Source organism: Panthera uncia (genome assembly GCF_023721935.1).
Source record: "Panthera uncia isolate 11264 chromosome A3 unlocalized genomic scaffold, Puncia_PCG_1.0 HiC_scaffold_11, whole genome shotgun sequence".
NCBI classification, from domain to species: domain Eukaryota; kingdom Metazoa; phylum Chordata; class Mammalia; order Carnivora; family Felidae; genus Panthera; species Panthera uncia.
In genome coordinates this window covers 84,946,597-84,971,092 of record NW_026057578.1, presented here as the reverse complement: position 1 = coordinate 84,971,092, position 24,496 = coordinate 84,946,597, and the positions used below count along the sequence as shown (strand labels likewise).

The 24,496-nt window shown below is 40.9% G+C and overlaps 2 protein-coding genes across 2 annotated transcripts; one reads left to right on the top strand and one right to left on the bottom strand.

The window, feature by feature from the left end:
• Positions 1–147: 147 nt before the first annotated feature.
• On the top strand, positions 148–11,083 carry SNRPG (small nuclear ribonucleoprotein polypeptide G). Its single transcript, XM_049651638.1, has 4 exons — positions 148–262; positions 3,869–3,891; positions 5,174–5,298; positions 10,886–11,083. Exons 1-4 carry the CDS (start codon positions 231–233, stop codon positions 10,934–10,936), a joined length of 231 nt encoding a protein of 76 aa, XP_049507595.1. The 5' UTR covers positions 148–230; the 3' UTR covers positions 10,937–11,083.
• A 512-nt stretch (positions 11,084–11,595) lies between these two features.
• PCYOX1 (prenylcysteine oxidase 1) lies at positions 11,596–23,284 on the bottom strand. Its single transcript, XM_049651634.1, has 6 exons — positions 23,105–23,284; positions 21,817–22,023; positions 20,587–20,761; positions 15,409–15,620; positions 14,924–15,076; positions 11,596–14,500 (listed from the first exon to the last, which is right to left on the bottom strand). The coding sequence occupies exons 1-6, from the start codon at positions 23,214–23,216 to the stop codon at positions 13,842–13,844; spliced, it is 1,518 nt and encodes a 505-aa protein (XP_049507591.1). The 5' UTR covers positions 23,217–23,284; the 3' UTR covers positions 11,596–13,841.
• Between the last annotated feature and the right edge of the window lie 1,212 nt (positions 23,285–24,496).

Below are 24,496 nucleotides of genomic sequence, written 5' to 3'. Positions count from 1 at the left end.
CCCCTTCTTGGCCAATCGCTGGCGACGCAACCGAAAGCTCGAGCCTGATAGGCGAGTTAAGGCCGCCCCCTAAGCCGTAAGTATCGCGAGGTAAAATGTGAAATCCGCCAACAATGGATTGGCTGACGGGATTGGTGACGTCAGACGCAAAACGCCGGGCCTAACGCGGGAGCGTGAAGGACTCCACGAATTCCGTTTGGAGGCATCTTTGAGCTCGCCGAGTAAGCATCATGAGCAAAGCTCACCCTCCCGAGTTGAAAAAGTAAGTATGTGAGAGGCCTGCGTCTAAGTAGTAGCTTCTTTCCGTGCTTCGAGTTACTTAGGTCCTTCTCCATTTCCTCCAGTGTGCCTGGCGTGCGTATTCGGGCCGAGGCCGCAGAGAGCCTGGGAGCGTCTCGCGCCTGTGCCTGAAGCCCGCGCAGACATCTCGTTTAGGCTTGGTCTGCATGGTTTGGTTACCACTGACGGACAAGGCGCCTCTGTACTGTCTTCTCGCCTCTCTAGCTGGATCTTCCGAGCCCACGTCTCCCAACGCACTCTCATGCTCTTTCTCCTTTGCTTGGAGATCTGGGGTGCCATTCTTTGTTGAACATCTTGAATAGCGTTAAGTTCTAGATAAGGTGGCTGGAGAGTAATTTATATATAAAGAACTAAGATGGGCAGAATGGACGTGCTTAATAGTGTATGAGGAGTCAAAAGTAACTTTTTTTAAGTTTATTTTGAGAGAGTGAGCACGGGGGTGGGGGGCAGAAAGAAAGGGAGAGAATCCCTCCTAGCAGGCTCTGCACTTTCATAGTCAGAGGCCGGGCCTCCAGCTCACCAACCCTAGTATCATGACCTGAGCTGAAACGAAGAGTGAGATGCTTAGCTTACTGAGCCACCCAGGCATGCCCTATAAAGCCACTTTAGTTTTTTAGTTTATAGCTGTCTCTGAGGTTTTGTTTTGTTTGAGAGAGTTGTAAGCAGGAGAGGGGCAGAGGGGGAAAGGTTCTCAAGCAGACTCCAGCACCAAGGAGCCTGCTGGGCTTCATCTTAGGAGACTGAGATCATGACCTGAGTAGAAATCAAGAGTCCCACGCATAACCGACTGGGCCACTCAGGTGCCTCAACTTTGAGCTTTAATTTGGAAATCCTATTCCTTTCTTTTGCTTTCTTGTGCTTAAGTTAAATGTGAATGTCATTTGATACCTGGCTCTGTTACAATTTGTGTGAGAACCTTCCTTGTTTTGTTTTGTTTTGTTTGTTTTTTCCTGTCAGAGAAGACTAGGGTTTTGGGTTTTTTTCCTGCACCCAGTAAAATCAACTCCAAACAGGATATTCCTACTTAAGATAGACGCAGTTTAAAGTTTTAACCTCTTCAAACAACGCCTGACTGAACTTAACATGTTCCATGCCTCCTAAGTATGTCTCTATCCTGTTTAGACCATGTAATGCCAGGATTCTTGCAGGTAGTAGTTGGATAACACAACAGATACAAAATTGTTTCAGGGATCAATTTGGGAGAAAGCCATCTGGCCTCTGTATAGTTCCAGCTCCATAAAGAAGTCAGACTTAATTGAAAGTCATATTTACATTTAAATGCACATTTGTATCAAAGCCATTTTGTGCAAAAATTATAAGCCTAACTTTAAGAAAAATCAAAATTATTGTGAAAACGCTAATCTGAAACTTACTGTTTTATTGATGAGCTGATAAAATCTTACAGGTATCCTGGATTTATCAAGAACTGGTAAAATGGTGATTATTTTTTAACAAAAGAGTCGTTCTCTACGTGTAATGTTAGATTTCCTATTTGAGAATTTCAGAGGATGAAACTAGCTTTAATATTTTTCTCATCTCTACATTTCATGTGTTGTGAAATCCTTTGAGACCTACCTTGAAAATGACCTTAAATTTTTTTTTTTTCCTTTACCGTCTCATAAATACCATCTTTTACTCTTTTATGCCCTCCTCCTGGTTTAGCCTAACTCAGTAGTTCTTAACTAGGGGCTAGGAATTCGGGTTCTGTCAGCAGGCATCTAGTGAGTAGAGGCCAGGGATGTTGTTAACATTGTACAATGCACTGGACATCCTTCAACAAAGAATTATCTGGCCCCAGATGTTAACGTGGAGGTCAAGATACCGAGGCCTAACCCAATTCTCCCTCCCACCTCTTAAAAATTGCTGCCACAGTAGTCTTGCCAAAGACTGGACTCTGTTTTACTAATTTATCACTGTCTGCATGGTAAAGTCCAGAGTTCTTGACCCGGCATTCAAGCTCCTCCATCTGAAATCCAAGCACCAAATATTACACACACTAATATTTGCCCTATTCTCCAGCCAAAATGAACCATTTGTATTTGCTTAAACTGTCTCACCTGCTCTGTGACCTTGGGCAATTTAGTTAACCTTTCTGAGACTCAGTTCCTCATCTATACAGTGGTGGTAATAACAATATATAACTTTATATAGTCATCATAAAGATTAAGTAATTTGTGTTATGTTGCATTGTATATATCATATTAAAATAAAATTACCATACTAAATATTTTTATTTGTGTGTCTTCTCACACCTTTTGTCAGGCCTGTCTTAATTTATATATATATATTTTTTTTTTTAATTTTTTTTTTTTAACGTTTATTTTTATTTTTGAGACAGAGAGAGACAGAGCATGAACAGGGGAGGGTCAGAGAGAGAGGGAGACAGAGAATCCGAAACAGGCTCCAGGCTCTGAGCTGTCAGCACAGAGCCCGACGCGGGGCTCGAACTCACAGACCGCGAGATCATGACCTGAGCCGAAGTCGGCCGCTTAACCGACTGAGCCACCCAGGCGCCCCTGTCTTAATTTATATTTAAATTCTCCCATGATATGTTCTGCATTAAAATTGCATGAAATTTCATATTTTGTAGCCTGTAACTGGAAGAGGGAAAAACTGGTTTGACTACATAGCTTAGTATTCTCATAATATCCTGCTGAGATGGAATTTCCCTGTTTAATCCAGATTTTTTTTAAAGCTTCAAGATATGTATTTATTTTGCTAAAAAATACTTAAGTGTTGAGGAATATCTTGAACACTTAAGATTGATGCTTAATATTAAATAAAAGAACGCTCCTTATTGTCTCAAATATAAAATAGCTATTGATTTGGATATAGTTTTATTACCTTCTAGTTTTCTCACAGCTTTGGTTTTGCTAATAACCAAAATCTAAACACATCTTTGTTTTTGTTATGGCTATAAAATCCAGTCATCAAGGGGCGCCAGACTGGCTCAGTTGGTAGAGCATGCAACACCTGATCTTGGAGTTGTGAGTTAGAGCCCCATGTTGGGCTCTAAAACTTAAAATTTTTTTTAATGTTTATTTATTTTTGAGCGGGGAGGGGAACAGAGGATCCAAAGCTTAGGCTTCATGCTGACACCCATGAGCCTGATACAGGGCTTGAACTCACAAACCATGAGATCATGACCTGACCCAAAGTCAGACACGCTCATTCCACTGAGCCACCCAGGCGCCCCAAAAATAATTTTGAAATCTTTAAATATAGTAAAGTCCAGTCATCAAAAATTAGGTCAGTATTGAACAACAAGAATGTTTTTGTAATTCGTATCAGGATAAAGGCTCATTTGATGTACATTAATATATTCTAAATCCATTCTATTTTTATTATCTTGCCCCTTCCTAAATTCTATTTCTCTGTGTAAGTGCTAAATGAGGTACCCCTTTATTCCTGCCTCCTTTACAGCAGTACAAGGTGTTTGCTATTTTAAATTTCATTATTTTTATTGTCCAATTTTAACAAATTATATTGACTGTACCTACTTTTGTGCTTATTTATGCTTAAATTTTTTTAATCATTTATATAATTTTACCCCTTTTTGCTTTTTCAGATTTATGGACAAGAAATTATCATGTAAGTTTTTTGGGGGTCTTTTGTTTCGTTTTTAGTTAGTTGCTTTCTGCATGTGTCTTGGCAATATAATGTTTGGAGCAACTTTATAAAGATTGACAGCACACAGGACCTCTAATTCACATCCATTAATTAAGCAGGTTTATTGAAATCCTACACAAGCAATTTTGTTATCTAATCTTTTTTAATGTTTGTCTTTTTATTTTGAGAGAGAGAGTGCATAGGGGAGTGGCAAAGAGAAGAAGAGAGAAAATCCCAAGCAGGTTCCGCACTGTCAGTGCAGAGCCCATTGTGGGGCTCAATCCCATGAACCGTGAGATCATGACCTGAGCCAAAATCGAGTCAGACACTTAACTGTCTGAGCCACCCAAGCACCCCCCTAATTTCTGATAGTTAACAGATTGCACAGTACTATTTCCTAGAAGCCCTCCCTCACTTAGACAAAATTAATGGGATTTTCCTATTTTGTGATATTTAAAAATTTATCAACCTTTTTTCCTTTAAAGCAAAGGACTTGGACTAGGACTAAAAATCTGACCTGTACAGTACTTGAAGTATATAGGAGTTAAGACCAGGGCTTCAAAGGCAAGCAGCCTTCCCTTTGAATTCCAGTTCTAGCCCACAGTACTTGTAAAACCTTGAACCAGTTTCTTAAGAAGCTCTATACTTCATTTCCCTCATAAAAAGTTATGATAATTCTACTGGATAGGATTTTCGTAAGTTTTTTTTTCTTTAAAATTTTATTTTAATTCCAAAATAGTTAACATACAGTGTTATATTGGTTTCAGGTGTACAGTATAGTGATTCAGCACTTCCATGCATTATCCTGTGTTCATCATGGCAAGTGCACTCCTTAATCCCCATCGTCTATTTCACCCATTCCCGTACCTGGATTTTTGGGGGGGTTTGTTGTTGTTGTTATTTTTGAGAGAGACCAAGTGTGATTGGGGGAGAGGCAGAGAGGGAGACACAGAATCTGAAACAGGCTCCAGGCTCTGAGCCGTAAGCACAGAGCCTGACGCGGGGCTTAAACTCACGAACTATGAGATCGTGACCTGAGCCAAAGTCAGACACAACCGATTGAGCCATCCAGGTGCCCCCCCCCCCCTTTTTTTGGTAAGTTTAAACATGGAATTAAACGTGAAATGTTTAGCTCACTGCTTGGTAGATAATAAGGATAATGGATTATATATCTCAGGTACCTGAGTTTTATTCCACTTAATTTTTAATGAACAGTTGATATCTAATGGTCAGTTTTATTAAACTTCTTTTTCCCATTTTATAGTGAAATTAAATGGTGGCAGACATGTCCAAGGAATATTGCGGGGGTTCGATCCCTTTATGAATCTTGTGATAGATGAATGTGTGGAGATGGCAACTAGTGGGCAACAGAACAATATTGGAATGGTGGTAAGTAAAGATAGAAGGTTTCTCTTAGAGATTTTGTATTTATCTTGGAATAAGGATTAATTTCCCTTCTATTAAAGTCTTGGGGTAAAATGGAATTAGGAAAATAATAGGCAAGATTAAACTTTCCATCTCCCATTTAGTTGGACATTGGACATATGGCAGTCATTCAGCTGTGATGTAATCTCCATTCCTGTAGGTTAGATCTGAATCTTACGCAGAACACTCTGAAGTTCTTGGATTGAAACAATAGTAAGAAGTCATTTTTGACTTTGCTTTAGCAAAGTCTTTATAATAGAGGCCAAAGTCAGTCCTTCATTATAGTCAATTTTAACGTGCTTATGAATTCCCAGAAAATCTTCTTATGCATGTTCTGTTGAGGCGCCTGGCTGGCTCAGCCAGAAGAGCATGTGACTCTTGATCTCGGGGTTGTGAGTTTGCTCCCCACGTTGGGTGTAGAGATTACATAGAATCTACATTTTTGTTTTTTAAGATTTTATCTAACAAGTGCCCATGTGATCCAGATCTGCCAGGCCAAATTATACTTTTTGATTTTAATTGTATGTATAATTAAACCCAGATTTTCTGATTTGTCACACCCAAATTTAAAGGTGGCCTTCAGGGTAGGGGCACCTGGTTGGCTCAGTTGGCTAAGCATCTGAGGTCATGATCTCCTGGTCTGTGAGTTCAGGCCCCATATTGGACTCTGCTGACAGCTCAGAGCCTGAAGCCTGCTTTGGATTCTGTGTCTCCCTCTGGCCCTCCCTGACTCACACTCATGTCTCTCAAAAATGAATAAATGTTTAAAAAAAAGTTTTTTTTTTTTAAAAAGTGGCCAAGCTAAAAGTTGCAAGGGATGATCACAGTGACAGCCATTCACATGAAAGAAAATAGGAAAAAAACCCAGAAACAATTATAGGAGTAAACATTTCTGTATTCATTAGGGCATGGTGGTATGGCTACTGAGAAAGTTTTTGATGTTTGTCAACAAAACCCAGACTTTGAACTCTACTCTTTGTCCAGCACAGGACAATATACCCAGTAAGTGGTAAGCCCCAGGTTTCTTGGGAAAAGTAAATTAAAAAGGACAACTTCTACTTTAGCAAATTACTGAACATAAAGATCTCTAAAAGGTGGTAAAAGTTCATAATTGTTAGCCTTGCCTTTTTTTTTTTTTTAAGTTTGTTTATTTATTTATTTGTTTGTTTATTTATTTATTTATTTATTTTGAGAGAGAGCACGTATGGGCACACCAGAGCAGGGAAGAGGCAGAGAAGGAGGAAAGAGAGAGAGAGGGAGGGAGAGGGAGAGAGAAGGAAGGGGAGGGAGGGGGAGGGAGAGAGAGAGAAAAGAGAAACCCAAGCAGGCTCTGCACTGCAGAAATCAGGGTCAGACACTTACCCAACTGAACCACTCAAGTGCCCCATGCCTCACAATTTTTAATCACTCTTTCCAAAGTGTATGTTAGTGCTTCTTGCAAATGCTTTTCCATTTGAAAAACTTTGATGGTCAGGGCTGGAAAAACAGCTTAAAGTCAGTCTCTAGATAGGGACGGGGGAGACTCCCCTCCTCCTCCAAGTTTTATGCAAACTGACCTTCCTTTTAAGGTACATTTTCCTTGAACTTCTATTGAAAATGAATAAAACTGTGGACAAATCATTAGCACCTAGTTTCTTCTAAAAACAGTTCTTAAATAGTCCCAAGATTTTTCTCTAGCCCTTCCTCTTACAAATTCAGAAATATTGATTCTAAGAGGGTAGTTTTGATTTTTAGTTCATATCTCAACAGATTTGTTAGATTCAATAACGATTTTGATGTTTAAAAGTCAGTTCTGGGGCACGTGGCTGACGTCGATTAACTCTTGATTTCAGCTCAGGTCATGATCTCACGATTCATTAGTCCAGGCCTCAAGTCAGTCTCTGCTCTGTCTTCTTGGGACTTTCTCTCCCTCTGTCTCTGCCCCCCTGCCCCCCCGCCCCCCCCCACCATCTCTGTCTCAAATAAATAAGTAAATAAAACTTTTTAAAAGTCTGTTCTAATTTGGGAAGACAAGGTTTCAGAGATTTGTGTGACACTTCTTGGAATTTTATCAGAGAAGGAATCGAACCTAGATCATGCATCTGTCTCAAAATTTTCCCCCTGAATTTTTAAATTTTTTTTAATGTTTATTTATTATTGAGAGATGGAGCATGAGCATGGGAGGGGCAGAGAGAGGAGGAGACACAGAATCCAAAGCAGGCTCCAGGCTAGCACAGAGCCCGGACGTGGGGCTTGAACTCCTAAACTATAAGGTCATGACCTGAGCCGAAGTCGTATGCTTAACCGACTGAGCCACCCAGGCACCCCTCCCCCTAAATTTTGATGGCCTTAATTGTTACACAGAAATTGGTTAAAAGCAGTGCCATCTTGAAGTCATTCAGATAATAAGTACCTACTTACTGTGTTAGGCAATCAGCTCTTCCACCTCTGATGCTTGTTGTGTGACCAAAAACATGTTTGTGTTAGTAGGCAATACTTGCAGCTGATTAGCACTTGGAAAGTGAAATAATGATAACCTATCAGTTGTCCTTAATAAAAAGACATTCTAAAGAAAATGCAAGGATGGCTTTTCTGAGGTTGAAAGAAGGGAAACAAATAGGTTAGTTTTGTTTTTACAAGTTGTTTGGCAAAGCCAAACATTGCCTTTGTTATTCCCTTGTTCAAGTCATTGACCCATCAAGGCCATTGAAATGACTTTATACTATTATATTTAGAGAAGTGTGTGTTCAGGGCACTTGGGTGGCTCAGTCAATTAAGTGTCCGACTCTTGATTTCGGCTCAGGTCATGATCTCACAGTTCGTGGGTTTGAGCCCCGCATTGGGCTCTGTGCTGACAAAGCTGAGCCTGCTTGGGATTCTGTCTTTCCTTCTCTCTGCCCCTCCCATACTTGTGCTCTTTCTCTCCCTCTCTCAAAATAAACAAATAAACTTAAAAGAAATGTGTGTGTTCTGAAGGGGAGGTAATCTGTATCTGTTAACTGGATAATTACCTAATGATGTCTCAACTAGCCTCTTCTGAGATATCCCCAGAGTTGTCAGTGGCCTCACTTCTGTCTTCAAGATTCCACTCCATCCCTAGAGTTCCCCTAAGAGTGTAGTAAAAATTCTATATTAAGATGCTGCATAGTTCAAGAGTTCCTACTAGCTTTGTGGTTCTATAGCTCCATTTTAGGTTTGTATTCTTTATTAGATAGCTCTGCCCTTTCAAGAGACAAAGAGCCTTTGCAACACTTCGCAAAAACTAGCCTTGAAGCACACAAGGAGCACTATGGAATTCTAGACCTGATGGTTCCAGTTTGATTTGGAGAATGAGGCCTAAACACAATGAGAAAAGAGGAGAATTACTATATAACAAAGGTGTCCACTCACTAGCCTTATTTCGTGTACTACATGAGAGGACAAAGAAGTGTGCAATACCTACCATTTTAGAAGATGTTGATGAGAGTGACACAGTGTTATTTTGTTTTTTAATAATGCCCCCAAAAGCCTCTGATCTGAACGTTTGAGTTATATGAAATAACTTCTCTGCCATCCTCCCCTTCTAGGGAAAGGGGTCAGCAGAAATGGACACATTTAGCAGAGAGCAAAGAAAGCTAGTAGTTTTTCATGCTTTGATCAGTGAGATCTGATATTCACCATCTGTTGCAAATAACCCAGGAATTAAAACTCTGAGAACTAAATAAGCATATTGTTTAGATTTTTATCCCTAACTTAGGAGTATAGGCTCCTTCAGTCCCTATTTTCAGGACATTGTTCTTTTTTCATGCTGCTCTTTATTTCTTTGCCACCTTCTCATCATGCTCATTGCTATTTGTATCTGCCAGGCTCCAAGACACTTTCCCACCTCCAAGACATTGTTCCTTTCCAATCTGTCAGCTGCAGTAATCACATGCAAGTTTGTTTGTTTTTTTTTTAATTTTTTTTTTTTTAACGTTTATTTTATTTTTGAGACAGGAGGAGACAGCATGAACGGGGGAGGGTCAGAGAGAGAGGGAGACACAGAATCCGAAACAGGCTCTAGGCTCTGAGCTGTCAGCACAGAGCCCGACGCGGGGCTCGAACTCACAGAACGCGAGATCATGACCTGAGCCGAAGTCGGATGCTTAACAGACTGAGCCACCCAGGCGCCCCGCAAGTTTGTTTATTTAACAGGGACTTACTGAGCCCTCTCTGTGCCTGCTACCGCTTTAGGCACTGGGGATACTGCAGCTGCCCTCATAGAAATGACATTTTCAGAGCCCCTGGGTGGCTCAAAGTGTCCGACTTTGGCTCAGGTCATGATCACGCAGTTTGTGGGTTCGAGCTCTGCCTCGGGCTCTGTGCTGACAGCTCAGCCTGGAGCCTGCTTCAGAGTCTGTCACCCTCGCTCTCTGCCCCTCCCCCACTCACGCTCACTCTCTCTTTAAAAAGTAAACATTAAAAATTTTTTAAAAATAAAATTTTCCCGAGGAAGACCATAACAATGTATATGATAAATAAAACAAATAGAATGAGGGGAGAAAAGAACAAGTTACAGCTATTTTTACTTCAGCTGCCTATAGGCATAGCTCCACTTTTAATCCTAATCAGAATGCTTCCATTTCTAGTATTTCCTCTCATCCCCCTCCTGTCTTTTCACCTCAACAGCTCTACTGGACCTGATCTGTGATTGCAGTGTGATCTACAGTCCACCAGGGGCTCCTTATTTTCAAAGTCCCCTTGCCTTCTAGTTTGACGTATTTTTCTGACCCTTGTATTCTAACTCTCTTGAACTGTTACTGGCCATTTCACCTATGCTCATAAATATCCTTCCTTATCTTCGTTTGCAGAATGATTACTGATTAAGCACTGTGCTCTTTATAACTTCTCTTCCTGCCTCTAAGCTCCAATTCTTTTATTGCCAGAACAGTGGTTATTCCCTCAACTGTGAAACTTCACTGTCTTACATGGTTTTATGATGTCCTCCAAGTATCTTAACATTGGTGTTTGAAGTCTTCTAAGATTTGAGTGCAGACTGTCTTTGTTTCCCATTGCCTGTCATAACCTTTTACTGCATTCAAATTAGAGTCTTTCCTTATCCCCCTATACTTTTTCATCTTGGTTTTGTCTAGAATTTCTGGTCTTCCTGTCAAAAATCTACCCCATTTTCAAGACCCAACTAAATGCCATCTTCATAAAGCATATTTTTCACAACTTCCATCCTGGTTTCTTCTCTAAATAATCTTGTATACCCCTAAACTGACATATTCTGTACATTTATCCTATTGACTTAACAGATTCCTTGGGACTGAGAGGAACATGTTGAGTACTGCAGTTTAGAAGATGAAATGAGTCATGGGGACTTGACATCTCAAAAGAGTACTTGTTACTCTTATTAAATCTAGAAAACGTACATCTTTTTTACAAAGGGCTTAGTAGCTTCTTGTCATAATTAAGATTTATGTAATAATAACCCTGTGGCTTGAAAAAAGGCCTCACAAACTGATTTTTAATACTGAAAAACCATTAATTTTGTGAAAATTCTTTCATCAGTATGTCAAATAAACTGTGTTTTTTTGGTTTTTTTTTTCAGGTAATTCGAGGAAATAGTATCATCATGTTAGAAGCCTTGGAACGAGTATAAACAATGGGTGTGTTCACCAGAAGAAACCAACTGCTTCCACGTGTCCCCTTCATAGCACCTGTTTTACTACAATATAAAAATCAGGTCATGCATTTTCATATTGAACTTTTTTGTTAAATAAACTTTTTTAATAGTCAAAAAATGCTTTCTCAGACATTCCGAACGTGGAAAATTGAATGTTAGCTTTTACTCTAGTTTTTTCTAACACAAACTGTTCCTGGTTGAGACTGATTTATTCCAAAGCTTTTATGCATTAATATTGAAGAATCTGATTAAATGTGAAGCATGGCTAGGATGGCTTTTTTTCATCTTTTAATGGAAAGATAAAGAACCTGCAAACCTGAGCAGATTTCTTCTGAAACATTAACTGTAATTTTCAAAACTCTTGTAGTAGTTTTGATGTACTCTTGACTTTTCCAAGTACATCTACATTCCAAGTATACTGCAATTGAAGTAAAACACAGGAAGTAACGATATAGTTGTTTATTTTGAACATAAACAGGGAAGATTTTTTGAATACAAGAATAGAAATAGAACTCTAGAGAAAAACATTCCAGTGTTTTGTGGTTCTTTGTAGAGTATAAAGAATAGAAATAATGCTGCCCATAATATATTCATCTAGGTCATAAATTTTATGGCGCACAAACTCAGATGAAAGGATACATTACAGATGGTTATATCATAAACCTAACTTCAAGAAACCTACCAAGCAGATGCTGTACTTTTTGTGATCTGGTAAAAAAGCCTGCAAATCTTAAATCACTTTAACACTATAAAATGTATATTCGGGTGAGTATGTAAGATATTTGCAAACCACAACATAATGGATGGCTTATATGTATCTCTAAAATGTTTTTTCTGGTTTATAAAAAAATGTTTACAACAAAATAGCTAGAGCGATCAAACCAACTTAATCCCAGTAAGGGGAACTGATGTCAAGTCTAGTACATTTTTACTCTTCTCTGGCAGCTCTTTAAATTTTCACTGATATGGACAGGCATTTTTTGCAACCACATAGAGCTAAATTATAGAACTGGTTGTACTAAGCATGCTTCCTAGACCAAGAGCATCACGTAGGAACTTAACAGAGATGCGTATTTTCATCTTATGCTTGATATGTTGATAATATGTTTTGCTCTTGGAGGAAGCAATTTCCAGTGCCCTTTTGGAAAACAATCAGATACAACAGCAACGTTTTAAATTGGGGTTCTGGTAAGTAAATACAGATATCACAAAATAAGTCTGTGAGTAATAGAAATTAACTATTACCAGTTTTTATTCACCAATCTTTAACATATATATAACACAATATTACATTCTCTACAATATTGTCTTCATTAAAACCACAGGGGGAAAAAATGTGACTGCGTCTTAACAAGTAAAATTTTTAAAAAGCTGACCTTTTGACAGAGCATAGATTTAATCACCGCCTTTACATCAAATATATCTTGGCAGTTTTATCAGCATATTAATATTCACAATTATAGTAGAGACAAAATCATTTTAAGTAAGAATCAATATTTTGCTGAATATCTACTGCCATAATCTGGCGATGGACTTTTTTTTTCTCAACGATACTTATTTCTGTTATAGTTACTTTTAGAATTCACAAGCTTTTACTTGTTTTGTCCTACTAGTGACTAGAGAGACAGCCATTCATGATCTTTGTATGATAGATGTAGAACTGGTTCTTAAGTTTGGTTGCATATTAGAATCATTTGAGAAGCTTTAAACTCTTACAGATTATTCCAGTGTGCAGCCAAAGTTGAGAACTGCCTTAAAAACAAGATTTCAGCAACCGGTTTCTCACCCCAAATGCTACAGTAGTTTTAGAAGCATTTAAGTTTGAACATAATGCTGGATTTGACCAACTGTGGTGTCATTCTGGATCTCCTAGTGTCAACTGCTCTGGAGAAATCTAAGTTGCCTCTTGTCTGTCAGTGCTTACTATCAAGATTACTACTAGAGTTCTTATTGAGAGAAATGATTCTTCACAAAAATGAACCTGCTTTGATAATGCATTCAGTTTCTTGGGACTTTTAAGGCACTAAAAACCCTTTGGAGACATCTTAAACCCCCACATTAGTGATTCTCAACCCAGGTTGCACCTTAGAAACTTTTTAGCTACAATGCTGAGATCCTATCCTCAATCCATTAGATCAGAATCTCTGGTTGCATGGGGGTCTTTCAATATTTCTTAAAGTTCCATAGGTGAGGATTTGATAATAGACTGCCAATTTCTTAAATCAATAGCCTGTATTTGCTTTCATTTTACTTGAGATTTTTGTATGACAAAGTTCTACTCCTAAGGCTTCTGAATTTCACCCCTAATAAAATAAGGGGGGAAGGAATCCAAAGAATATTCAGAAAGTCAAGGCTTCTAGCATGGGCACATCTACTTTGAAAAAAAGGTATAAATTAAAGCCAAGCATAGGATACCAGCTCTAATAGTTAAGTTTTAACTATCTGACTGAAGGTCACTTCCAGCTGTGAAGCACAAATGAACTAGTCCCCAACTAAAAGTTAACATCTTTAAATTCTTTCTCAAGTGCTCAGCTTGAAATAAATTCAGGGCCTCCACCCACCAGACCTAGTGAATCAGAATCTCCAGAGGAGCTAGAGAAACCACATGCTTAACAAACTTCAGGTGATTCTATACTGTTGGCAGATATTAAAAGAAGAGTTAAGAAATTTTGGAGATGGTATAAAGATAGTAGTTAACTCCTTCATGCTTAATTAGAAACCTGTTATTTTCTCATGACTCGCTGGGATTACTTTTGTTAAACAGTACTAATATATGGCAAAATATCAGATTCAAAATCATCTCTGCTCAGATTGTGTTCTCTTTTGCCAGTGATATTCCATTTGGAACCAGGAGGGGGAAAAGAAAGTGATCAGTATCATTTCATAGTTCAGTTTTAAGTTTCTCATATAAGTCCTCTTGGTCAATCATGTCTGTGTGCCCATTCCAGCGATGATAAGCAAGGAGAGCAGCATTGTGGGCTGCAATGGCACTCATCTCCATGGCACTTGCTGCACACTCTATGCCATTGAGGTAGTAAAGTCTATCGTGGAGTATGATGGAGGGGCATTTCTCTGGAGGCTTATAGCGAGGATATGCAAGCCATGGCTGCTTCACAGCATAATCATAAGACAAAAAGAGCTTTAATATTTGTTCTTTAGTGAGGATTTCTTGAGAAAAGATCTTCCAAACATGCGCCCTTTCTGTTGATGGTTGAGGATTATCATTTTCTGTTACAGAGGACACAATCCCAATGCTATTAATGAACAAATCTGAATTATCAGTGGTTAAGATTGTACTGAGATCAAATTTGTCTAAGGCTCTAGAGCTAAAAAGAGTTGAATTCAGTTGCCCCTTAATTAAAGTTGTCACTATATGTTGGTAGTACTGATGGAATTCCTCAATTGGAGGATCAAAGTTGAGAAAAGTTATGTTGGACATTTTTCGATTCAATGGAGTGGCCACCAAGACGATATCATAGAAGTCTGAACGTGTCTCAGATCCAATTTGGTAGACCACTTCATACATCTTTGTGGGATTTCCTAGAGGAAAGAAGCATTCATGTTAGTCTTTCTAGCACACTATACTTTATACCTTCCAAAAATAATTATGTTAATAGTTTATAAAGTAGAAAATAGTTAAGGTATAATTCTAAGGAATTAAAAAGACTTTTAGGGGCACGGGGGTGGCTCAGTCAGTTAAGTGTCTGACTCTTGAATACCTTGTCAGGAAGTAAAAAATACGGAATTTTTACTTTTAAGAATGAGATTATTCTTTAATTCCAAGGAGACATGCCACTGTACTTGAGTGCATTTGGGAATATTTCTATGTGGCACAACATACACACAATTTATAATTCCATCATTTGGAAATGAGTACAAGATGACAGAAGAGTGGTTTTTCTCCCTGAGCAATTATTTTCTAGAGGGGAAATCAGGAACAATAAAATAGAATTTCAGGCTCACCTGTCCACTTGGTCCTTGTTTTCTCCTCTATGTACATTACTGAGCCAGTTATAAGGTTGCTTTTGGATGCACGAAGGAGCCCTGAGCAAACAAGTTTATTTCCACCTTCTACTGCCCAAAGGCCAGAATCCGCACAGGACATTGATACTGCCCCTGTCAGTGGTAGGAAAAAAAAAAAAATGTATTTTAATTCTGACTCTGTAAAAGTCCCTCTACCTACTTTCTCTTCCCAATTCAGGTGAGTTCTACTCCAAATGTCTCCAGACATTGCCAAATAGCCCCTGAGGGCAAAATCTCTATGAAAGCTAAGGACTCTCTCCCCCTAAAAATGCACAGATCTACATATACACAATTTTGCCAACAATGTCTGAGGTTTCAGAAAAAGGTAAGTCTTCTCTAATTCATAGCCTAAAGTAAGGAGTCACCATACATCAGGTAAGCCCTTTTGTGAGCTAATATCCATAATATTCCAAGCCTGGGCTTACCCACAAAGCCATTGATGTTCATGCTTTGGCCATAATTGACCCTCATGACAGGAGCAACAATTTCATTGAGGAATTTCTCAGAGAAGCCTGCTTTCTGCAAGGTTTCAAGAAGTGTTCGGTTAAGCATTCCAAGGAATTCGTCCCCTCCAAGAGAACGTAGTAACTTTTCTACGCTACTGAAGGCATAGTCATGAGACTGGTAGCGGTAGATCCTTTTGAAAAGAAGAGGAATAGCCATTAAACACCAAACAAGATGGGAAGGGAAATTGCATCATAAGATTCAAACTTTTCATATCTCCTTCTACTGAACTTCTACCTATCATGTAAGATGCACCTCAGTCACCATCTTCCCTGGGTATCCCAGAAGTTCTTATCCCCATCCCTACTCCCACCTCTGGAAGTACACTGTCCTTGTGTACTCTTCTGCATTAATAAGGTCACTGCGAGCACTTTTAAAGAAGTGGGTATGTCATATGTCTCCTTCAACTTTTTATCTTCCAGCAGCAGTTAAACATTTCTAAAATTAAACTTTATCTTTCCACCAGGCTTGATCCTCTCCACCCACCCCCTATCCCAGCCAAAATGTAGGCTGGGATGTTAGTTCACTGCTAACATCCCACAAGTCATCCTCAGTTCATTTAATTCCAAATTTAAATATTTTCACTTCTGCTTCTCCCATCAAAAAAGAAAACCTTTCCAGTCTTCCCAACATCTCTCTTCATTCTCATTTCCCTGATCTTAACTCAGGATTTATATTCAGACTACCAAGCTGAATAACTGATCTACCTACCTGCTTCCAGTTTTGTTTCTTTGAAACGTTTATGAATCTCTCAGAAACCTAAAACACATCTTTTGTCATCAGCTTATGCAAAAAACAACTTGTGGGGTGCCTGGGTGTCTCAGTTGGTTAAGCATTCGTCTTTAGCTCAGGTCACAAACTCGCGGTTTGTGGGTCCAAGCCCCACTTCAGGCTCTGTGCTGACAGCTCAGAGCCTGGAGCCTGCTTCAGATTCTGTGTCTCCCTCTCTGGTCCTCCCCCGCTTGTACTCTGTCTCTTTCTCTCATAAATAAAGATTTAAAATTTTTTTAACTTCTTACTGCTGCTTAGTAAATAAACTCCTGACCAAAAAAAAGGAATGGATTTTAGAGCCAAATTCATCAAGTCTAACTGCCTTTGCTCTAACTGCAGACAGAGAAACAAGTAAAAGAACTCTGAAAGTCTCTTGACAAGTAGAAGGCTCAAGCACAAGCTGCCCCCTGTGCCCTCAACCACACACTTACCCTCCACTGAACAAACCTGACCCATTCACTGATACCTGAAAATGCTCTGCATGTTGCTCCAACACTACATTAGCTCTTCTCTCCAACCAGAACACACTTCTTTCAGCTTGAACCCCACCTGCTCTGCAAAGTTTTGCCCAACTTCCCAGTTCACAGTACCCATGCCACTCATTCAGCACTATTACTTAATTTTTAGAAAATCCCACCTGATATTTTCTTGAACTTCACGAACTTAAAAGAATATCCACATAAATTAGTTGATGCTGACTTCAAAATGTTATTTTTCAAGTGAAAAAATGAGAAAAGTTATTTTTCAAGTGATACAAAAATGAGAAAGACCGGATTCCTCTCCCTCAAGGAGCTTACAGTTAGGTATAGGTAATAAGGCATATGCACAGATAAGTAATGAAACAAAGGAGGAAATAGGTGCCAAAGAAAGAGCTCTCTCAGTGATCCCAGGAGGAGAATTTTTACAATTTTCTTCTCTCAAAGTTGTAAAGTTTTTGAGCAGGGAAATGTCACATCCATTTCAGTATTACCTCCTATCTACCAGTGAGTATAGTATATAAAACATTGAATACATTTTTGTGGGAAAAATTGATACCAGTGCCCAAACTGAGGAACAACTCACTCCTTCCAACCATATCAATCCCTAGGAACTTAAAAAAAGTAGAGGGTGAAAACACTGAGTTCTCACTTGACAAAACAGACTGAGAGAAAAAGGGATTCTCAATAAGATTTAACAGCTACTTACTCATCAGAAACCATGAAGGCCAGAAAGTAGTGGGTCAAGGTGTTGGTAAGGCTGGTTCCTTCTGGAATTTCTGATGGAAGATTCCATTTTCTTGCCTTTTTCAGTTTCTATAAACCACCTGCATTCCTTGGCTTGTGACATCTTCCTAGCATCATTCCAACCTCTTGTTTCCATCATCACATTTCCTACTACTCTGATCCCCCTGCTTCCCTCTTACAAGGACTCTTGTGATTACACTAGGCCCACTTAAATAAGTGAGAATGATCTCCCCATTTCAAGATCCCCAACGAAATCATTTCTGCAAAGTCCCTTTTATCATGAAAGGTAACACGTTCACAGATTCCAGGGATTAGGGTATAGACATCTTGCAGGGGCAGGGAGGCATTATTCAGCCTACCACAGGGGGCTACTCCATCGATACAAACAAGAGTTAATAGTGCCTTGCATCAAAGTGTAGCAGTGATGTTAGTGAGAAGTGGTGGAATTCTACATACATTTTAAAAACTGATAGGATTAGGGGACCTGGGTGGCTCAGTCAGTTGAGTGTCTTGACTTCAGCTCAGGTCATGATCTTGTAGTTCACGGGTTCGAGCCCCACATTGGGCTCGCTGCTGTCATCAGAGCCCACTTTGGATCCTCTGTCCCCCTCTCTTATGCCCCTACCCCACCTGCTCACTCTCTCTCAAAAAATAAACATTAAAAAAAATTAATAAAATTTAAAAACTGATAGGATTAAAGACAGACTGGATTTGGGAAAGGAGAGAGAGAAAAGAGTAAAACATTCAAAATATTTGTTAGGAGTAAGTGAAAGGATCAGTCTCAGATCAAGAAATGTTAAGGGGCACCTGGGTAGCTCAGTCAGTTATGCATCTGACTCTTGATTTCCCCTCAGGTCACGATCTCCCAGTGTCTGAGATTGAGCCCCACGTTGGGCTCTGTGCTCTCCCTCTCTCAAAAAGTAAACATGTTCTTGATTTATTGGAAGAAACAAATGTAGGATGCATGGCCCTTTGAACAACATAAGGATCAGTGCTATATATTTGATGTGTAAGCAAATACTAAAGACCAGAGAGGCAGTAATTCAAGGAAGTTTGGTAATTGTTTTCTAAATTTGAAAATAGTAGGGGTGCCTGGCTGGCTCAGTCCATAGATGATGTGACTTGATCTCTGGGGTCAGGAGTTAGGGCCCCACACTGGGTGTAGAGTTTATTTAAACAACAACAAAAAAGTATAATCTATGTATCCCATCACTGGGTCTTTTTCACAGTACTATAATATCCAGAATTCACTTTAAAAGTGATTTCTTAATTTCTCCCAGGGCAATTCTCTACATGCCAAGCAAGCCACTGGTAAGAAAACTAACAGATATAGGCAGGTCTGCATCTGGTGCCATCTGAACTTGATTTTCCTGTAGAGCATGCAGCAACATGCCACCTACCTTCTCTACAAAGTTACTGGCTATTTCCACCCAAGTCCTATATATTTTCTTAGTTACTGGTTTATTGCTTGTCTCTCTACTAGAACGTATATTCTTTGAGGACAGGGATGTGTTCTAGGTTCTACATCCACAGGATCCAGAATAGTGCCTGGCACATAATTAGGCAGTCAATATTTGGTGAATGAATGAAAGATTACTACTTTAAAATAATCTGCACTGTAGCTGACCTTAATGTGCCCACTGGAAAGGTGTTCAAGGAATCATCCCAACAGTGATGTTTAGAAAGAGAAATCCCCAGGGTGCCTGGGTGGCTCAGTCGGTTGAGCTTCCGACTTCGGCTCAGGTCATGATCTCGCAGTCTGTGAGTTTGAGCCCTGCGTGGGGCTCTGTGCTGACAGCTCAGAGCCTGGAGCTGCTTCAGATTCCGTATCTCCCTCTCTCTCTGCCCCTCCCCCATTCATGTTCTGTCTCAAAAATAAACACTAAAGGAAGAAAGAAATCCCCAACTACCCTAAGTTAAAAAGCTAGAGTGTGTTTATCCTACTCAACCCTTAAATCTGTCCGTGTCAGTACTTAATCATATGACATGTAATTTTACCTTTTTTAACAATTTTACTACATTGAAACATTCATAGTAATGAAATATCCTTAGCACTTACAAGCTGAATTTCTCCAGCATCTAAAATTGTCAACAAGCGTAAAAATTAGCACAGGCCAATGGCCTTGGGAAAAGTAAAAAAAAAAAAAAAAAGAAAAGAAAAGAAGGCTGCATCTTTCAAAGTTAGACCAGTTATTTTATTTTTCCTAATTACCAAAACAATATACACAGAAAAGTTTGAAAATACAGAAACACTTAAGAAAAAGTGGAGGGGCACCTGCGTGGCTCAGTGGGTTAAGCGTCCGACTTCGGCTCAGGTCATGATCTCATGGTTCAGGAGTTCGAGCCCCGCATCGGGTTCTGTGCTGACAGCTCAGAGCCTGGAGCCTGCTTCAGATTCTGTGTCTCCCTCTCTCTCTGCCCCTCCCCTATTTGTGCCGTCTCTCTCTCTCAAATATAAATAAAAATATTTTTAAAAGGGGGGGGGGTGGGGAGTGCCACCTGTATTCTCACTACCTGAAACAGTGCTGGAATTTTTAAATTCTTGGGGCACACAGCTGATACTCTGCCTCAGGCTACTGGCTCACTGAAACATCATGTCACAATTAAAGTTCATTTAAGTTTTGTGGTCCTTTCTACCAGCTCTTTCACACATTACCTCATTCATCCATACAATGTCAGCACAGTGCAGAGATTAAGTGTGAGAACTCTGGAGCCAGAATGCCTGGGTAGGAACTCCAGTTCCACCACTCACTAGGTGAGTGTACTTGCACACTTGAAACCTCTGTGCCTCCACCTTCCATATCTGTAAGAAGCTAATAACTATACCTGAGAGAGGTGTCATAAGAATTCAAAGCATTAACATTTGTAGAGGATTTAAGAGTGTGTGGCAGAACTAAATAAGTATTTGCAAAATACAGTCAGAAGCAAAAATTACTCTCTTAATTTTCAAGTGGATAAACAGTCTGCATACTTTATATAAACCATTTGTCTAACAATCTTACAAACAGACCTTAAAATTAGGTAGAGAACTGTTTCAAGAAATTAGAATTTCTAAAGACCATCTAACTAAAAGGTCTTAGGTTAAATGGAAGGGGAAAAAATTACCTCATAAACTTGTCCAATATATCCTCTACCCACATGTGCATTCGGAGGGACTGAAATCCATAGTGCCAAATTAGTTTAATCATGTTAATTATGAACCAGCTGCTCTCCTCAAACACCAGAGTCTCTCCATTATACACCCCCATTAGGCCACCAAAGCCCTGAACAGTAGACAGACCTGCAAAAACAGAAAGGGTTGGCTAAGTCAGTGGTTTCTGTGTTGACCAAAAGAAAGAAGGTAATCTGAAGCTATCAGGGATACTCTGAAGTCAGTGAATTCCAGGTTTCCCCCAGTTCTCAGAAAACATATTAAAGGAGCTCTATCTTTAGAACAGCATGTAATACACTGCTCATTCATTATACTGTCCAAAAGCAGATATCTATTTAGATGGGTCAGATGCTCATGCAGATATGTCAAAATTAGACTGGCTATTTTTAGTTGCAAAAGACTAAAAAGTGAAAGGAAAATGCCAGAATACCAACTGAATTCAACTTCCAAACAAATGTTAGACAGGAGTATGACCAGCATTAGTTGCTCCTGGCATACATTTGTCCTCAGGAAGGAAAGAGACCATAGGAGATGTGGAAGGCAGCAAAGGGAAAGGAGGCATCCCCATTCCTGTGCAAATCCTATTTTGCATAATTGGGTATTTCAAATAACTAAAAGGAGGTATAAATTACACAATATTCCCTGAGCAAAGGGCCTGCAGAGGCCTGCTAGCCTTTCCTCACAACCTGTCTAGCTCCTCTGGTGGCAGGGAAGTAGTCATATGTTCCAGGTTCTAGGCACACGTCTGCACCCATGCCTGTGTGAGTGACTTTAAGCCAGACATTTCAAACTTTGGGCCTCATTTCCCCAGCTGTAAAATGAGTACACAAGGTTTCTACGGACTCAAACCATTCTTTGATTCTTCAGCTTGAACCCAGAGGTTTAAGAACTGAGAACAGCAACCATCCCCACCCCACCCTACCCCCAACCCCCGCCCCCGCCCAATGGCTGTAATTCCAGATAACTGAAGATACAGATAACTAGTGTCCCATTACGGGGAAAGTGGCTCCTAACTAAACTTGTACTTGTACTAATTGCTAGCAGCAAAGTGAGGAAAATAGTTTTGCCAACTTCTCTGTAAAAAACAATTAACTAAGCAGAAAAACTTCAGATCCCTATCTGATAAAAATATCCATGGATGGTCACACAGAAATCCACTTAGCTCTTAAGACCAAATGACATACCCAGGTCCTTGACAAAACGCTTCATGTGCAGATTTAAAGGATGGATGACAGAACCTCCTGCCTCGTATTCTTGCCCTCGCACAGTCATGGTGGCCAGGCGGCCTCCCACCTCTCCTCTTTCAAACAGGTCAATCTTCACATCTTTCCCAAATTTCTGCCGCAGATAATAGGCTGCTGAAGTGCCACCAATTCCAGCTCCAATAATTGCTATGGGTGGGGAAAAAAAAGGAACAGTTTCTTTCCCTCTCACCCAGCTATGTGGGTTTTGTTTTTGAATAACAGATGTTACTTAAGGCTATAATCACCAATTTAGGGAAGCTGGGCACAGGAGGCAAGTCACAGTTGCTGTGAAGCTAAAACTCTGTGAATCTAGGCAGACGCTGCCCACCCCCTCGCCCCGACAAAAGTGGTATTACATTCACGTGCAAATGGACATTAGAATTTTTTTTTTTTTTTTTTTTTTGCCAGATCCCCAAGGGTTCTCACAGTTCTTTGTCAAGGCACCACTGGATCTGCACACCCTTCTTTGTGTCCAGCGCATGGGAACAGAGGAGGTGGGCCTTTCCAGCACGTATTTCCAATAAAGTGGCCGCCATTTTTACTAAGATTTGTTCTGTCTCATTAATATAGATAGGTTAATGTTCCCACAAAACAAAGCTTTACCGGGAATAAAAAAAGCAAAACAAACGCAGCAAAAACCATGAATGAAACTTTAGAGTGGATTATTGCCGCTGTGTAGTAGTCCTAGATAGGGAAATTGTGCAAGCTAGGGCCTCTAGGAGCAGGCCCACCTCGGCAAAGCAGGTGATGGAAATGGGGTTCCAGTTCAGCCTATCAAGGGAAGCAAACAGGGTCAGCTTGTTGGCACTGCTCGGTGTGCTACGGCCGCGTGCGCCTGTCATCTGCACAGCGAGGTGGCTCGTAGTTCCAGAACAAACCAGAAGACTGGCCTCCCAAAGGTGAAGCAAGGGAATGAGGAGAGGGGCCTCCCCCTCCCCAGCCCCCAGGCCTCCAGAACAAGGGGCTGCAGGGACGCCTGGCTGCCCTCCGCCCACCCCAAGGCCCCCTCCATGGCCCGTTCCCCAAGTGGGCACATCGACACGCCCGGGAAGACGCGGTCCCTGGGGCATCGACAGTGGCGAGCCGAGAAGACTATGACCTCCGAGAAGGATTCGGAGCGCGTGGCCTGGCGGGCTTCGCAGCCGACGGGCCTGGTGCACTGCGCAGCGGCCGCCCGGCGCCGGGCGCGCTCCAGCAACCCTCCCGCGCCGCCCCACCCCTCACCTACCGATCTTCTCCGGCGGGGCCCGCAGCTCGGCGCTCCCAGGGCACCCCCAGCTGCCCATCAGCAGCCACAGCCCCAGAAGCGACGAGCCGAGCTGCCCAGCCGTGCGCCCCATGGCCACCGGAGCGCAGCAGTCAGCTCCGAGCGTCCCACCGTCGGCCAGTTGCTGCGAGTCTGCGCGCTCTGCACGCCCCGCCCCCGGCCGGCCTTGCCCCTCCGAGCCCCGCCCAGGTCCGCTTCCTGCCGGCGCGGGCTCCAGCATCCCAGTTTGGCGCGGGCTCCAGCATCCCAGTTCTGCGCGTCGCTCCAGGAGCTCCCAAGCGTGGTCAGCCCGGTGCCCAGGCAGGCCTCGCACCCTGCTTCAGGGACATAACAAAGGCACCAGGGGCGGAGGCTCACCCAAGTTCGCCGCCTTACTCCCCATCTATTCAGGTGAAGCACCTTACTTCTTCACTACCGCCCTCTTCTGTCCCTTGAACCTCTCCCTGTCAAAGAATGCACAAAGCAAATCTCTGTCAAGAACAGAACTGTGGAGCAACAAATGCTTACTGAGTGGTCACTGTGTTTCGGGACTGTTGGGCATAAGCATAAAATGAATGGTTAAATAGTGGTAGGTGAAAGGGAAAATGAGGGAGACCAGGGATGGGGTCTTCCAAGGTGAAAAGTAGTGACAGACATGTGTGCCCATATCACACGATGCAACATTATGCAAGTATTAAAAAGAATGTAGGATCCGGGTGCCTGGGTGGCTCAGTCTGTTAAGAGCTGGACTTTGGCTCAGCTTATGATCTCCGGGTTCAGTTTGTGGGTTGGAGCCGGTCTGTGCTGACAGCAAGGAGCCTGAAGCCTGCTTCAGATTCTGTGTCTCCCTCTCTCTCTCTGCACCTCCCCTGCTCACACTGTGTGTGTGTGTCTCTCTCTCTCTCTCTCTCTCAAAAATAAACATTTAAAAAAATTTAAATAGGTGAGAAAAACTAGTGACTGAGTGATGGGTTTATAAGATCCCTTTCTGTAATTAAAATTACACCATCTCCACTCTTCACCTCCCCTCCAAAAAAGAAAACAAAACAAAAACCCAGTATATGAATATGTAGAATAGTATGGATGGAAGGAAAATAAGTTGAATAGAAAGAAAGATTGAACTTGGAAATAGGGAGTGTAAAATCCAATGCAAAGAGCATTCATTCATTGGACAAATTTTTTTGAGTTCCGAGTGGCAAGCGATGTTCTAGGTGCTTGAGAAAAATCAGTAAACAAAACAGATTTTTTAAAAAGTTTTATTTTAATGAAGCTGGCATTCTACTGGAGGGAGATATGATCATTAGAATAAGTAAATTATACATTATATAGAGTGGGGTAAGAGGAATGAGGAATGGGTTGCAATTTTAGGATGGT